The 16,962-nt window shown below is 38.9% G+C and overlaps 2 protein-coding genes across 2 annotated transcripts; one reads left to right on the top strand and one right to left on the bottom strand.

The window, feature by feature from the left end:
• Positions 1–1,947: 1,947 nt before the first annotated feature.
• Positions 1,948–4,223, bottom strand: LOC127663528 (beta-crystallin B1-like). Its single transcript, XM_052155147.1, has 6 exons — positions 4,159–4,223; positions 3,810–3,907; positions 3,600–3,718; positions 3,370–3,502; positions 3,136–3,278; positions 1,948–2,634 (listed from the first exon to the last, which is right to left on the bottom strand). The coding sequence occupies exons 2-6, from the start codon at positions 3,900–3,902 to the stop codon at positions 2,463–2,465; spliced, it is 660 nt and encodes a 219-aa protein (XP_052011107.1). The 5' UTR covers positions 3,903–3,907; positions 4,159–4,223; the 3' UTR covers positions 1,948–2,462.
• A 1,555-nt stretch (positions 4,224–5,778) lies between these two features.
• On the top strand, positions 5,779–8,327 carry LOC127617103 (beta-crystallin A1-like). Its single transcript, XM_052088992.1, has 6 exons — positions 5,779–5,864; positions 6,285–6,355; positions 6,475–6,593; positions 6,704–6,845; positions 7,593–7,735; positions 7,817–8,327. The coding sequence occupies exons 2-6, from the start codon at positions 6,293–6,295 to the stop codon at positions 7,962–7,964; spliced, it is 615 nt and encodes a 204-aa protein (XP_051944952.1). The 5' UTR covers positions 5,779–5,864; positions 6,285–6,292; the 3' UTR covers positions 7,965–8,327.
• The last annotated feature ends 8,635 nt before the right edge of the window (positions 8,328–16,962 follow it).

Here is a 16,962-nt window from a genome sequence, read left to right on the forward strand (position 1 = left end):
TAGAAAACTCGGGCATGTTGAAAATGTTCGAGCACTCTGCTGATGAAAAAATTTGCGTAACACATCCTGTAAGCAGGCGCCTTGCATTCAGATTTGACCGAAGTGTACTTTGGGTGTGGTTTGTCGTCTGTAAAGCTGCACATTACCTATGCAGCTGGAGTTGTGCTTACTATCCCCTACTGATGGAGTCTCATAAAACTTGAAGGTAGTACTTCAAGCTTGAATTGCTTCAACGGTAAGAAAAATGACAGTCTGGGGGAATGATTAATTGCGTTAATATTTTTAACATGTTCTTTTTTTTTTAAAATATAATTAATCACATTTAATTAATGCATTTAGTCACATAACGCATAATGATAATGCATTTTAAAATCAGTATTTTTGCAATCATATATTTTATCTATTTTTTGGATCCGTAGCTGTGCAGATTACAGGTGCTTACAAAAACTGTGTGTCCTGGGGGCCTGAGTAGCTCAGAGAGTACTGATGCTGACTACCATCCTTGGAGTCACAAGTTTGAATCCAGGGTGTGCTAAATGACTCCAGCCAGGTCTCCTAAGAAACCAAATTGGCTCAGTTGCTAGGGAGGGTAGAGTCACATGGGGTAACCTCCTCTTGATCATGATTAGGGGTTCTCACTCTCAATGGGGCACGTGGTAAATTGTGTGTGTCTCACAGAGAGTAGCATAAGTCTCTGCAGTGTCATGCACAATGAGCCACATGATAAGATGCGCAGATTGACTGTCTCTGAAGTGGAGGCAACTAAGACATGTCCTCAACCACCAGGATTGAGGTGAGTAACCATGCCACCACAAAGACCTAGTGGGAATTGGGCATTCCAAATTGGGAGAAAAGCTCTTGATATTCAAAAAGCCATTTAATTTTTAGAGCCAGTCTGGCAAAACCACAGGTTTGAGGTCCACGAGAACCCCCTGCTACACAGGGAGCAAACGTATGGCTGTTTGCCGGAGTGCACTGTCATTTGTTGGCGCATGTTCCCTTTATCGTTGACACATACTGCTGACACATGTCAGAGGTGAATGGCATGGCCCCTGTGTGAGTGTGCGCTTATGATGCCACAATTTCCATTTGCTGAGGAAGGCCTTGCCACACGTTACAGACAGATCTTTGTGTTTAATTGCACCTATTTCATTGATATCTTTCAGGGAATAGGGGCATTTTCTGCTTGCATTTTAGGCTAATAATAATAATTATAAAAATCCTTACAGCACCCTTAATTCCCACTAAAAAATGTATTGTAAGGCAAAATAAGTTCTTCCTACAGGAGGCGTTCTAGGCTCAAATAAATTTAATTGAACCACATTTAAATCTCAGGACTTTTTAATTTTATTTATTTATTTACTGTATGGCGGAAGCATTTTTACACTTAGAATCCTGATCGTTTCAACATATTAATTCAACGTATTTGTGATTTATATATAAATGGAAATCTGCACAAGAAATCTCTGTAAAAGGGATTGTAAACGTTCTTATCCGCAAATATGATTGGTCCATCTTCAGCAGCGGTGTGAAAAGTTACACGTTGCACGTGACAACAAACGTAAACGTACGTCTTCAGCAGCGGCCTGGATAATATTTTACACCTGAATAATGATACTACTAAACTTAAATAACTAATTAATTTAAAATACACATTGCAGAGTTAAAATATAATAATAATTATTTATACCAGTCGTACTTGACCAATGACCAATTTTCTATTCGCTTATTCTATGTAAACACGTAAGTGCGAGTTTAATGTAAACAAACAAAACAAATTTAAATACAAAAATAATAAATATTTTAAACCAGCTTTCATAATAATAATAGTTAATTAATTATACAGAAATGCAAATATTTATTAACTCATTATTTGTCTTAATTTATTATCTGACGTTATATTTTAATTAATTAGATGCATGAAACGACATATTCACAAGACTAAAGTTTGGTATCAAGCTTTTTTATTGAAAAGGTGATCAGGATTCTGTACAGCAGGCAAAGGGAGATATCTAGGGCACAGGAGCTTTCCTCTCCTCATTCCTTCATCTCTCCCTCTCTCTTTGCATTCTCCTGGGGAAAGGGGGGCATGTGGGCAGGGGGAAAAAAACAGATGACAAAAAAATAAAATATATTATGGAAAGGGGGAAAAAATAAATAAGCCAAAACGCAGGAGAAAAAGAGAGGAGATAAATTAGGGAGATACAGGGAAATATGTTTATTGGTGCCTCTGCTCCATACAGAGACACTGAGGCCTGGGAATTTCACAGACCCATTGGGCTTTAATAGCTGGACAGACACAGACCACAATGTGAGCCAGAGAGTCTGTCACCCATAAAATTTCAGCCCCTCACAACGGTGCAGCACGGGGAAGATGCAGCCTCTCAGACATCTCTCCTCTCCTTCCTCTTTCGTCCGTCTCCCTCTCCTCCACCCCTCCTCTTCCTCTCCTGGTCTGGCCTTCACTTGCTGGCCATGGTGTAGCAACCGTGTGGGTGCCACTGCATGTCACGGATACGCCTCACAGACTGGAACTGAGGGCATCGAGCGCCGTACTCATTAAAGTGTCTGTATTCGCCCTTCTCCAGCAGGTACTGGCTGCCACGGTATCCAGGGTACTGATAGCCCACCCAGCTGAGAAAACAAAAAACCTACTGGTTAGTTTGAGCACTCTTGATATTTACAAGTGTAAACTCATGTGTAAACTCATTCATATATTTAAACATCCTTCAAAAACTACACATGAAAGATCCCAAGAAATAGCTTGACAATCGTTGATTTCTGTCCTGTTTTGACATATTTCTGATTGAAACACAAGGTTTGGGTGACACGTGTCTTTTTTTAATAGCTAATAGCCTTTAGTAATGTCACAGACATGAACCATGATTTGCAATTGGTGACAAATAATTTGCTTGAATTGTCAGTTGCAAGTGGAATCAATATTTTTGGTCCATTTTCAAGGACTAAAAGCCACAAAACAAAAATGTTGTCTGATTTTATTGGGTCTTTAAAGCCCTTAATAAGCTCCTAAAAGTAAGAACAGTCAAAACTAACAAGCTTAGGACTGCCCAAATAAAAAAAGGGGAAATTATAAATACTGTAACAACCACAGGGCCACAGATATGGCACACTTACGTTCCACAGCTGACCATGATGCTGCCAACTCTGTCGGTGAATCCATAAGAGAACAGGCTGGGAACGTCATCATCCATAATCTCCATCTTGCGGCCCTTATACTGGCCCACCTCATACAGGCAGATCTTGTGCTTCTCAGGGTCCTATGAGAGAGAAAATTTATTGAAGGTGTTTAGTTAGTGAAACAAAGAATGAGATCGAAGATGGAAGAGGATTGTATGAATATTTGTGCACCATTCTGACGGGTCTGAAGGACAACAGGTAGTCATTCTTCTGGCAGTTGCTCCAAGAATCCCAACGAGGATACTCGCCCTTCTCCAAGATGTACATCTCTCCGCAGAAGTTCATCTGCTCAAAGCCGACAAAACTGCAGTGGGCAAATAAAGAGAGTGCATGAGGGACTCAGACAAGTCATTCTTTCTTAAGTATGTGTATATACATGCAGAGTGTATAGGGATGCTTACGGGCCACACTCCACACGTAGTGAGCGAACTCTGTCCATGCCCATGTCGCAAACATTCATGCACTCAGCGTTAATCTCAATCATACGTCCCTGGAAGTTCTCCTGGTCGAACACATACATCTAACAGAAAGAGAGAAACCTGTCAATAGAATGTTACATCAATGTCTAAGCATTTGAGATCTGCATGTGGATGTTTATTTGAATGTTTTACCTTATAGGACATCATGCCCATCTCTGACTTTTTGGTCTGGGCTGCCTTGCCATCAGTCTGGGAGGCAGTCTTTTTTTCTCCACTGGAAGACATGATGTCTGGAGTAAAAAAAAGGAAAGAAAGAAAAAGTAAGAAAATGGCAAGGGCGACAACTGTTATGTGTTCAAGGAAAGGAAAAAGTAAAATAATATAAAATCATGGATTATATTTGGAATGGATGTGGGGGTTCTTTGGGGGAACAATAGTAGAATGGTTTGGACAAAGGGAAATGTAAGGAAAAGAAACCCTCTTATACTGTCTCGGCTGCTAAACTAAACTTGTATGTGTATGTGAGCGTGGACAGTCTTACCTGTGTGTTCAGTGCGTGTGTGTCCGTACCCTGGGTTCACTCTGAGAGTATTTGCGTTTGGCCATGCCTGTAGCTCTTATACCCTGGCGCTGAGTCTGTGAGGATTACACTGAAACAATGAAACGTGCCGTGTTCAGCATATTCACAGAAAAGAAGTCCCACATCATCAGCAGAGTGAGAAAGACTGTGTATGTGTGTGTCAGGGACAGTGAGAGACAGAGAATTAAATAGTACAAAAGATTTTCAGCAGAGTTCCAACCCAAAACAATACACAACAATTATATCCCACAAAATTTCTCAAATTTAAACTTGGACTCTCAGTCTAGTAAAACAGCAACATAGGGACAACTGTTTTTTTTTTTTTTTTGTAATATTAAGTTGTCTGAGCCCTCTATGATTTACAAATATTCTCCACACATCATTAGCACATTTTGAGTGTGTATTGTTTACATTTTCAACTGATCTCTCAATATCTGTTGCACCTTTGTGCTGGATATGTCTTAAACCATGCAGGCTTGACTGGATCGTGCGGCTCTCTAAACAGTGTGGCGCAGACCACAAAACCTTAATGAAACCGATAATTTTCTTCCTTGAAGCACATATGGATAATGTCAAATATTTCATAAGGCCAGAATGACCCGACATTCTAAACAGCATTGATGAGGGAAAAGAGGAGAAAACATAATGTGTGCCAATACTGTAGTATCAACAACTTAGTAACTAACAGGTATGATTTGAAAGAAATGTTATTAAAACTATAAACGTAGAAGAAGTCTATTTAAAAGTTTTAATTATAGATTTGAAATGTATTTAGGCTTTTTGTTCCATCACAAAATAATAATTTGTTTTAAAGAAACAATAGTTATATTGACCTATAATGATAGAGGGCAAACCTGTGGCAGTTCTTACAAATGATAAAAGATAAATCAAGGGCTTTAAACCCTGGACCTTCTATGAATTATGGACCAAGCTATCAGGTTTCACCTGTATGAAATCTGTTCTATTATATTGCTCTTGAAGCAGAAAAAAATGTGTATGTTCATTTATTGTATCCTTATTTCTTTAAAATGCATTATATTTCTTTAAAATAAAGTAATTTGAATGAATTATTAACTGTTTCTTATTTTCTTAATTTGTAAAAAAAATGGTTGTTCGACCACTAGTTATAGGTCTAACAATAAATAAGAGCCTTTAATTATTTATACTGTTTTCACTTATGTGGGTGTCCCTAGAAAATGGTAACTCACTGGCATGAAAAACGGGTGAACTTTCATCACCACAGCAGCTCAGATACCTTCTTGCAAACCCACACTCAGCTGGAGCAGGTTCGTCCAGCTAATCCCAGAATTTCGTGCTCATTGTGCCTTGTACACTTTAGTGCTGACCTGCACGAACATACTGGGGCCAAACCTTTTGTGTGCCCTCTTTTCGACCAAAACACATTGCGCTTGCCAGTGAATGGGCTCGCGACCTCCATCTGTATAGTATGTGCTGAGCTTGCGACCCTGTGGTCTGTCCCATAGAGGGGATGCGCCTCGCGTGCACTCCATGCGCGCCGCGCTCACTCTGGCGAGCGCGCGCCAGGCCGTGCGCGCACGCGGCGGTTGGTATAAAATCGAAGCGCCAGGTTCTCTCAAAACTCCACGCGAAACCAGCGTTAAGGCGCGTGCCACTCCCGAACTCAGCGCAAGTCAGTGACTAAAACGGTAAGATGCCAAATTACATCTCACGCGCTCTGAGGGAGATTATGGCACGCATGATGACATAAATAGGGTCTACTTCATATCAAACTTCTCATGGCCAAATTATTCGAATTATTTGAGGTCTGATTTATACATGATTTATGCATTATTTATTTGGATTAACACTTATTTAAACCATGAGATTTTACTATAGCAAGCAGCAAATTTAATCTTGAATAAGACAATCAGTACATGTTATTTTTATATTGCTCTGTAATTTATCAACGATGAAGATTTATTTCGAATATTTTATTCATTTATTTTTAATAATTTTTTTGTTTACCGTTTGTACCTTTTGATTGGGAATTGCATGACATAACATTACTTGTCTTGTACAACAGTCTTTCTGTTTTTAATTATGTTAATATATATATATATTTATAGATATAAAGATGCATAGGTTCAATCGATCCGCCATGATCAGTTCTGGTATGGGAATGGCTCCTTTCTTCAAGGTAAACTACATACCATGTATAGTAAAAAAGTAGGCTATAGTATAAAATAGTTCTAATTACTCATGACATTTAAGATAAACAAACACATACACACATAATGTTTGTCTTTGGTGTCCTAGGTAACTGTGTTTGAGCAGGAACACTTCCAGGGAAAATGTCAGGAGTTCACCTCTGAATGCTGCAACATCCAGGAATGTGGCTTTGACAACATCCGTTCTATTCGCGTGGAGAGTGGCGCGTGAGTTAACAGTGTGTGTTACACACAATATACAGTATGTATTGATGGACTTTTTCAACCAACATTGTGTGCCTGTGAGTGGTTTACCTGGATGTTCTCTGTTTCCGTAGCTGGGTGGGTTATGAGCACCATGACTTCCAGGGACAGCAGTTCATCCTGGAGAGAGGAGAGTATCCTCACTGGGATGCCTACAGTGGAAACCTGTCTTACCACGTGGAGAGACTCATGTCTTTCAGACCTATCTATTGCGCTGTGAGTGTTCTCCCTCCCTTCATGTCCAAGGAATCTTAAATTCGGTTGTATTTGTTAAATAGAGTGAAAACAGGAACATTTTCAGGAAAGAATTTGCAAAAGTTTTACCTTTAGAGGTTCAACAGATTGTCACTGGGACAGCACCATCAAATGTACACCGACTGTACCCCCTTTACATCTTAAGGTACTAATATGTACCCCTTATGACAGATAAGCTACAAATACAAACCGACTGACATGTAGAGGGTATAAGGTGGGACAATTTCAAATACTTTTTCCCTGGCATTATTTTAAAACAGCGGTTCTCTACTAGGGTGCCAAGGCAAACAAGGGAGCCTCAGCAATTGTCTCAGTAAAGATGTCTTCAAATTATTTTAATTAGTTATATTATAACAATCAGACCTAATAAAATGCTAAAAAAGCAACAACACTTGAAATAAAGTTGAACAAACAATCCTAGTTTCTGTTAATATTAATGTCTAAAAAAGGCAGCTTTATCACCATTACTGTAGAAGTACCTGAGGAAATATTTAAGCCTCCATTGAGGGCCTTTTGGAAGAAAAAATTTGAGAACCACAGTTAAAATATAATGGTAAATGGCTTAGTCTCTCATACAAAACCATTTTAAATAGCTAAAGATCTCCATACAGAGAAAAAAGAAATAAAGATTTAATATGTTCACCCTTATTACTTCATATCACCATGTTCATATATGTGTGGTGAAACTCTCTTTCTCTCTCTCCTCAGTCTCATCAGAGCAGTCGCATGATCATTTTTGAGAAGGAGAACTTTTTGGGCCGCAGCACGGAGCTGTGTGATGACTACCCCTCTCTGCAGGGCATGGGATGGTGTGGCCCTGAAGTGGGCTCCATGCATGTGCAGTGTGGCGCGTGAGTCTCCCTCTTTCTTTCAGATTATGTTACTTCAGCCCTGAATCTCAAACTTGCCTGACCCTCTGTCTCTGTGTGTAGATTTGTGTGTTACGAGTTCCCAGGATACAGGGGCAGGCAGTACATTATGGAGTGTGAGAGGCACAGCGGAGACTACCAGCACTGGAGGAACTGGGGTTCCCACAGCCAGACCCCTCAGATCCAGTCCATCCGCAGAATCCAGCACTAAGAGCTCAGCCTCACCAGGGGACACTACACCAAACACCCTGCCGCCCGACAAACACTTCATACACATGCACACACTCACACTGTTTTTCCTGACAAGCGTCTTTGAATTGCTTGGAACTCAACACACATGCATACCCCATATCCATCATCCTGTCTTACACAAGGGTGCCAAACACAATTAATGACAATGTCAGGTGCTAAACTACACCCTCCTGAGGTGCTCCACACAACCAATGCAAATCAAGCTAAGTTAGGCCATATCCCTGGATGGGGATTGGCTGAGAGCAGCTCAGGTGTAATGTGTAGGAGATGGATAAAAACATCAACAAATAAATGCTTAATAAATAAACTTGTGTTGACTTCAGTGCTCCGTGCAATTATTATGTGTGTGAAGATGTGAACTACACAAAGTCCAATTCACTATAACACTGTCATAACATTTTCAACTGAACACTAGTTATAAGTAGTGGATCTCAGGTAAAAATGTATTATTTTAAATTCATTTTTTCATAACATTAACAAATCACTTCTATTTGTCCAATTAGGGCACATCTTATGAGTTCTCTTTATATAGTTAAAACAAAATCTTTTTGCTTTATAAAGTTTTTATTAAGTAGGTATTGTGACTGGACAGTCAATGTTGAATAATCTTTTGGATACTGCCGTGCGAGCTAAACACAAGGTAGTGCTGAAACATTTTAACGGCACATACTTAAGTGTTATGTTTTGTTAAAATGCATCAAAGTTGGATAGATTACTTCTTAAATGCAATCAAATAACAAATTGCAAGACTAAAATTGAAATCAAAAACATAAATATTTTAACAATCAACTGTCTTTTAGATTACATTTGAGGTAATCTAATCTGATTACTTTTGGATTACTTACTGGCTATTTCGATGAAAATGTACTCGTTAATTTTAAATTCATGAAGTCCCAATTAGCACTGCTTTTATTATATATTAGTAAACAGACATCAAACAGCAATTTATGGACAGGAGGACAAGAGCTTGTCTGAAACATTAGTTTAAATGCAGGCTGCAAATACAGACAGCTCGGCATTTATTTATACATTAATTAAACAACTTAATTCAAAACAGAAACCAAATGCCCTGCGTGTATTTGTGGATAGTATTAAGCACCTTCAGTGCAGTGTACACATTTTGATAGCTACACACACTTATGGCTAGATGATACACCAATTAATTATAAAAAATTTCATGCATTCAGAAAACACACTGTATAAACAGAACCTCCAAATCCATCTTAATATTGGATTTGAAGTAAATTCCAATAGAGTCTTAGATATTTTCCAGTATTTCTTTGAATGTAAAGTTATTTTTCCTGAATCCAAACATGGAAAAAGACCACACTGTCTTCCATACAATTAGTGTTCCCTGGCTAAGCCTATTGTACATATTCAAGGCTCAGGCTCTGACAAAAGGAGAAATTTGAATTAATAATTATGATGCAACTCTTGTCAAGCTATTTTCCTATAGTCTTCTAAAGACAGAAAGGAACAGACCAAAATTAAAGTCTTTATGTAAGGGATAATGTACAGGTTATCACCAAATGAAACCCGACAGGGTGATTAGATCTGGTTTGATCCATGTCTTTTAATTCTCAAAATGGTTACAAAAATTAACTTAAGAGAACAAGAAAATGTGGCTTGCAACTTCAACATGCTGAACTCAAATGTATAAAACATTTTTTGACATAACCTCTGGGTTGAATTATATACAGGGAAACAGCACCATGTACTATACATTTAATAGTATTTCAAATATGCATTTGCATACATTTATTCAGAACTCTAAAGCTAAACATCTTAAAAGAGTAACAGAAATGGGTACACGATTAATTTGAATCTAAACTAGTAACATTAATATCTGCCCCTTCCTCATCCTCCTCCTCCTCCTCTGAGCTAAGTACAAGATCTGTACTGATTGGCAGAACAGTGAAAGACTCGGACAAGGAGCTAGAGACCTCCACAACATCTACATCCTTGTCCTCATCTGAACTGTCTATGGACCCTTGTGTGTGTTCCAGATTCACAAGAGACATGTCTGCATACATTGCATGTGAGACCAAAGGCCTATCTGTCATTTTGTCAAGCATGGGGTCTTCTGTGCTACATGTCTTTGCATGATTGTTGTCTGGAGATTCCGATGGAGTAATTTGAAAAGGAGAATTATTGGGAGAGTCAACACTTTCAAATGTTGGTTTGTTGTAGCTGTTCCCAGTCAATCTCTCTCCTTCAGACAATGTTTGAACTGTGAATATAATAATAGATAATATTAATAATATGAATATGAATACTGGTGAAAAGTATAAATACTGATGGTATAATATGATAGTGTTAAAGCTATAGTTCAGTAGTTTCAATAACTCACAGCTTACTTTTGACATAATGTTGTTCCAAACACATATGCTCATTTTTGCCATGGAACACAAAAGGAGAAATTTAGACGAATCGTTACGCTATTCGCCTGTTTTCAACTTCCGGTCTCCATTGTTTTTACTTGCATTGGCAATAAAATCACGTGGCTCCATAGTGCTGATACTTTAGAGTTGCATTTTTGAGAGTGGGGAGAAGACATGAAGCGATGAATGAATGAATGTTACATTTATATAGTGCTTTTCTGACACTACATTCAAAGTGCTTTACACATCCAACAGGGGACACTCCTCAACCACCACCAGTGTGCAACATTCATCTAGATGATGCGACGACAGCCATAGTGCACCAGTATGCTCACCACACACATGCTATAGGTGGAGGGGTGAGAGTAGAGCTATAGAGCCAAATAATGGATGGGGATAATTGAGGGCAACAATTGATATGTGCCAATGGGGGTGAATTTGGGCAGGACACTGGGTTTACACCCCTTCCCTGTTATTTTTAATGACTACTGAGAGTCAGGACCTCAATATAACATCTTACCTGAAGGACAGGGCCTTCTTTTTTTCCCCCAGTGTAGTGTTCCCATCACTATACTTAGGTGTTAGGACCTACTCACACCACAGAGTGAACACCCCTGCTGGCCTCACTAACACCTCTTCCAGCAGCAACTTTAAGCTTTCCTCAAGAGGTCTCACATCCATGTACTGACCAGGCTCAACCCTGCTTAGCTTCAATGGATAACCAGATGAGAGCTGCAGGTTAATATGGCTGCTGGCGATGAGCCAAGTTTGTTGAAATAATTAACTACTTAGCGTTTTTATGACACCCAACAACTGCACAACTCAACTAAATTGATTTCCAAATAACACCTAAATGGTTGTTCTCCATCTGAATGGCTCATTTCTGTAGTTTTTACATTGCGTATTGTGACCATAAATAGAAAACAGGCAATTAGAATAATCATGGCGCCGTCCAGTGGTTGCTCAGGAAAACTGTGGATAGAACCACTATTGAAAGTGACCAAATCTGTCAAGCTCTAAAATCTACAATGTTCCTAGACTTCTGAAGACAGAAAGGAACAGAACAAAATCTGTTCTGACCCAAATTTGTCCAAAGTTGTTTTGTAAGGAATAATGTACAGTTAGCCAGTCATTATCACCAAATGAACCCCGACAGGGTGATCAGATAGGCCGGTCGGGCTTGTATCACCTTAAAAGCGTGGCCAAATTTGACCTTGTATGGCAAAATTCAGTGGCCGAAATACAGTCATCTCAATGGGATTCTGCACAATCGTTATTTTCAAGCGATGGACTTCCGGTGGCAAAGAATTTCCCCTCACAGATTTCAAGCAGAGTACAAGTTTGGTGAAATGTATTTATTTTGCCGCTTGGACCAATAAGAAGTTGCTTGATTTGGCAGTGATCCCAGTACACAGGTACACACTTCAATCTCCCAGAGAATATAAAGTGCAGCATTAAAAAAAGGGTGTTTGGGAATTAGTTTTATTGCTGGTTTCACACGCACTCAATGTCTAAATAATTTTTAAGTAAGAAAAAAGATACTGCAGATTCTCCAGAACAGGGGTGGGTAACTATTTTGGTAAAGGGGCCACATCAGGCTTAAAGTAGTGCATAGGGGGCCACATTGTATTCCTTTTGAGATACAATGTTCTACATTGACTTGGTTTTTGTAACTTTTAAGCCCAGAAATAGTTGTGTACTCAATTTTCTGAAGTGTATCTGTGACTAATGGGACTATTCTGCAATTGGCTAAAGTATTGTTTTGCTCTACAAAGGTCGATACTTTTCTATCAGGCATTAAAAAACTGAATAAAGGCTGAGCTTATAAATGTGTTATTAACTTCCCGGTTCATTTATTATTAAATTTAATAATCTCTACATCAGGGGTCTGTTTTAATAAATAAAAAATGGAAATTTATAGAACTTTTAATTATTGTCGCAAAGCAGGAGAGTTAAATTTTTTTTTTAAACATTACCCGTTTACATGCTAAAAGTGTTGATGGTTTGACTTTCAGCACACAACAATATTTCCAATTTACGCAAGTATAAATCTCAAACTGGGGGTGTTGCATCTCTTATCTGGCAACCCTGAGCATGTTAAACGCTCGTGGAGACGTGTTAGGTCCCAATGCATGTTAAAAAAAACGCTTTTACGATAAATGAGCCGCGGGCCACATTAAACCATGTGGAGGGCCTGATCTGGCCCGCGGGCTGTATGTTGCCCATGTCTGCTCCAGAAACACTGATTCCAACTCCGGTTTGCTTCTGAGTTCTGTTGCCATTTAAATTGCGTAAATGATCGTCAGACTGCTCATTATCATTATCATATTACATGACTACTGACTAAAATAGAAATAATTGTATATGAAATATTTATTTGAATTAAAATGATGTTATAATGTGAGGATAAAGAGCCTCCAGAAAAAATTAAACCTCTGCTTTGCTTTAGAGTTGCGATAATAACCATCTGACTGCTCATTATCCCATAATATAATATTGACTACATGACTACTTGCCAAATAAATAAATATATGGACATGAAATATGGATTTGGAATTACTTTGTTAGCTGACTTGTAGAAATTTCAGAGTATTACAAAAGAAGTAGTAAAGATGACCGCAATACCCAGATGACTGAATGTGCACTCATTATTCAGCAATATTTTACCACTGAATGCCACAATAGACCAATCAGAATAGAGTATTCCAGCGAGAAAAATGTAATAATCACAGATAATCTTCACCTCTGCTGAAGCTCTGAAATCTCATTTATGGCAGACACGTTGTGCTAAGTTTGACGTCATTGACTGCAAACAACATTGATTCTCGACTGATTCTGTGACTGATTGCAAAGAGGAAATTAGAATATGTGGGAAGGAGAATAAGATTTGAGAGCTGCAACAAAAACAATAACATTTCAGATTTAATTCAAAAGACATGGAATATAGTGCATGAATCTTTTGTCGTGATATTTGTAGTGATTTTTTTGTCCTTTTTGGAGCTTGACAGATATGGTCCCTACAGTATGAAATTATATAAGGAAAGAGCTGTAAAAACAGAAAACAAAATTACAGAATACAGGTTAGGAAAAACATCAAAGTTATTAAATAATGACTCAAGGTTCATTTTATTCTCGCTTTGAGCTCTCACCTTTAGGTGACGGCAGATCCTGCTGAATTGATGTGGTCTGGTTGCCGATTCCCATCGGCTTGCCAGAACACCTTCTCTTCTCCTCTCGTGTCCATCCTCCAGCATCCTCCATTCTCCCTCTTGTCTCCTCGTCTTTTCTGTTTATTCTGCTATTATTGTGGCCTTCTGCCCTAATCACGCCATCCTTGTCAATGTTCTCTGTTATTTTCACTTCTTCCTCTCTCTCCTTTTGATTTTCTAAGATGTTTTTCATTAACTCAAAAGCAGAAAGAGCAGTCTCGGGACAGGACCCAGTCAACTTTTTCTTTGTTCCTGTTCCACGCTCCATCTTTAACTTACTTCCTTGTGGAAGATTTTTGGTCCTGTCTCTCTTGGCATGACCCTCCAGTCTGCTTTGTTTTTTTACAAGCTCTATGGGTATGTGACCACGCAACTCTGAGGACTGTGGTCGATCCACAGTCTTTTTTATGTTCTTTGTTGATTGTGTGGAACACTTCACGTTGCAGGCACCAGGCGTGCTTATTACTTTCCTCAGTAAACTTACAACATTACATCTTGGGTCAGATTTGCCGCTTATGGATTTTTGCTCACTATGCAGCTGCATAGTTTTTTTTTTTTTCTTCAACCTCAGAACTGGAGCTTCATCTCCCTGCTTCTCCAATGCTTCTATTTTTCCTTGCTTCTCCAATGCTTTTATTTTTCCTTGCGTCTTCTTTTTTGCTGGATGCTTCTCTATTTGTTTTTCACTGTTTTCCAGCTTCCTCTTCCTTCTCTGGATCCTGGTCATACTCTGAGTTTCAGACTTCTCTTTACTTGACACCTGCCAATAAAAAGATGGTTTCTGTGGTCTACGGACAGATGAGACTTGTGGTCTGTTCTGGGATACTGATCCTGTTGGGCTTTGTGATGCTGTCGTATTCATAGAGACCCTGAATGGGTCAAAAGAGCCAGTGCTGGTGGCATGTTTATTTGATGTGTGTGTGTGAGCGAACTGTCCTTTGGCCTGGCTTCCATCTGTTGACGTTTCTGTTACGTTGCTTTGTGACATATCGGGCAAGTCTGAATCACATGCAGCAATGTGTTGCTCAAACGTTCTCAGAAAACTATCAAGTATATCACTGAGTTCACCTTCTGGTTGCGGTTGGGATACACTGAGATCTCCAAGCTTTACCGAGGACTGCATTCTCAGGTGTGCTGCAACGTTAGAATCTGAAGTTGTAGTATTCGTTATTCCATGCTGATTGTTTTGAGTGGCTAAAGAGATAGGGGGCATGAAGGGGAGTTGTGCAATGACATCATCTATTAGCCAGTCCATTGGCTGGGCAAGAACAGTCTGATTGGCAGCTGGGAGAGCTGCAGTGTGCATCAGTGATGGAGCTACAGGGTTTTGAGTTTTCTGCTCAGATGGTGTTGTTCCACTGAAATTTTGGGAGACATCTGGTAGAGGCAAGGGACGTTTGCGTGATCGACATCTTGGTCGACTCACAGGCGGAATGTTATCCTATAAGCAAAGAAAAAACTGTTTTATCTCAAGAGGGTTGCACACCAAATGCGTCAGGCGGACAATACAGCTTCCTAAAATTCTAAACCTATGTTTTTTTTATGAACGTATGCAAACGCAGCCGCTGTTTTTCATCCGAAGGCACCCAACTACGACTTTGGAGTCTGCTTAAAATTCTGTCGTGCCACTCAAATATATTTAAATTAAATTACATTAATTTTGAGACAAATCACCAAGTGACATACATTAATGACTGAATGTCCATTTCAAGGCAAGTCAGTCCACTCTTTGGCCATCTTTGCTTGAATGGGGAAAGACCAAAGTCTCCAAAATGGTTGGTCAAGATTACGATCAAATAACATATTTCAAATGACAATGAGTAATATAATCTAACAACAATGGTCTCATAAATTGGACTTATTTAGGTCAGACCATGCTAAAAATACTCTTTTCAGGCCGGTTCAACTATGCATGCACATTCTCAATTTCATTGGCAAGCAATGTTTGTTTCTAAAAGGTGACTGGCTCTTTTACCTGTAAGGCGTGACTTCTAAATCCGCCATATTGGGTGTTCCTATTTCTCCTATTCGTTTTATACAAGTGCTCCATCTCGGGCTAAACAGTCTCTGATAAAGCTTAGGCTACATATACAAAAAATTGCATAGTAAACATCGCACTTGCTTATTTTTTAGTTAGCTCAGTTGCACTGCTTTTTCATCCACTAACCTGCAAACTCACTGATGTGCAAGAAGTGCAAAAACCTTTGTATGTAACTTTTGTCTGTATGCTGATTAGATTCACTATTTTTGGACTGCCACCTCTATTCACACACTTTGTGGGCCATAACTGTGCCTTGTCCTACCGTGACGCAATAGTGTGCAACCGGCCTCAATATTATAAGAGAAAATAATAAAGTTAACGTTTCCTAATGCCAACGTTTTCCAAAGTATGCAGTACTCAAGAGGGTTTTCAAAAGTTTTCAAGTGGGAAATGCAGTTCCAGTGCGGAGGCATAAACGTAGAGAAATCAATCAATTCAGACTTCAGCTGAAAATAAAATTTGTTTGGATGTTGTCTAATTGCTTTGTTACCATTGTAATTTAAAAGGATCATATCATCCAATATTTACTACGAGGTCCACTTATAATGCCAGGCAAGTATTTTGAACCAAAAATGTATCTAAAAATGTTTTATCACTCATTTCCACCCTCTCGCTGACACTTAAAATTATAGTTCACCCAAAAGTGAAAATTCTCTCATCATCATTTACTCACCCTAATGCCATCCCTGATGTGTACGACTTTCTTTCTTCAGCATAACTCTAATGAAGATTTTTAGTAAAATATATTCATCCTTTAGGTGCACACAATGAAAGTGGAGATTTTGAGTAATTGTTTTACTCAAAATCTCCACTTTCATTGTGTGCACCTAAAGGATGAAGATATTTTAATCTGTTTCTCACCCACACTTATCATACCACTTCTAAAGACATGGATTTAACAACTTAAATTTTATGGATTATTTGTATGTTTCCTTTATGTGATTTTTGGAGCTACAAACGTCTGATCACCATTCACTTTAATTCTATGGACCTACAGAGCTGGTCCATACAATCTTTGTTTGTGTTCTGCAGTTGAAAGAAAGTTATACACATCAGGCATGATATGAGGGTGAGTAAATGATGAGAGAATTTTCATTTTTGGGTGAACTATCCCTTTAAACTGTCCATTTTTTGTTGCTGTGTGTAACAGGTAAAGGATGTGAAAGGCGGAGGCGGGAACTGGCTGAACAGTAAACATAAACTTTTATGGTAAACTTAAACCAACATAAACAAACATGCAGCACGGCAGAGTGCGTCACTCTCTCTCTTGAACCGGCATATCTTGCTCTCCCACTGATCAGCTGATTCAGCGGCGGTCGTGCTCCA

This window comes from Xyrauchen texanus, chromosome 23, assembly GCF_025860055.1.
Source record: "Xyrauchen texanus isolate HMW12.3.18 chromosome 23, RBS_HiC_50CHRs, whole genome shotgun sequence".
Taxonomy (NCBI): domain Eukaryota; kingdom Metazoa; phylum Chordata; class Actinopteri; order Cypriniformes; family Catostomidae; genus Xyrauchen; species Xyrauchen texanus.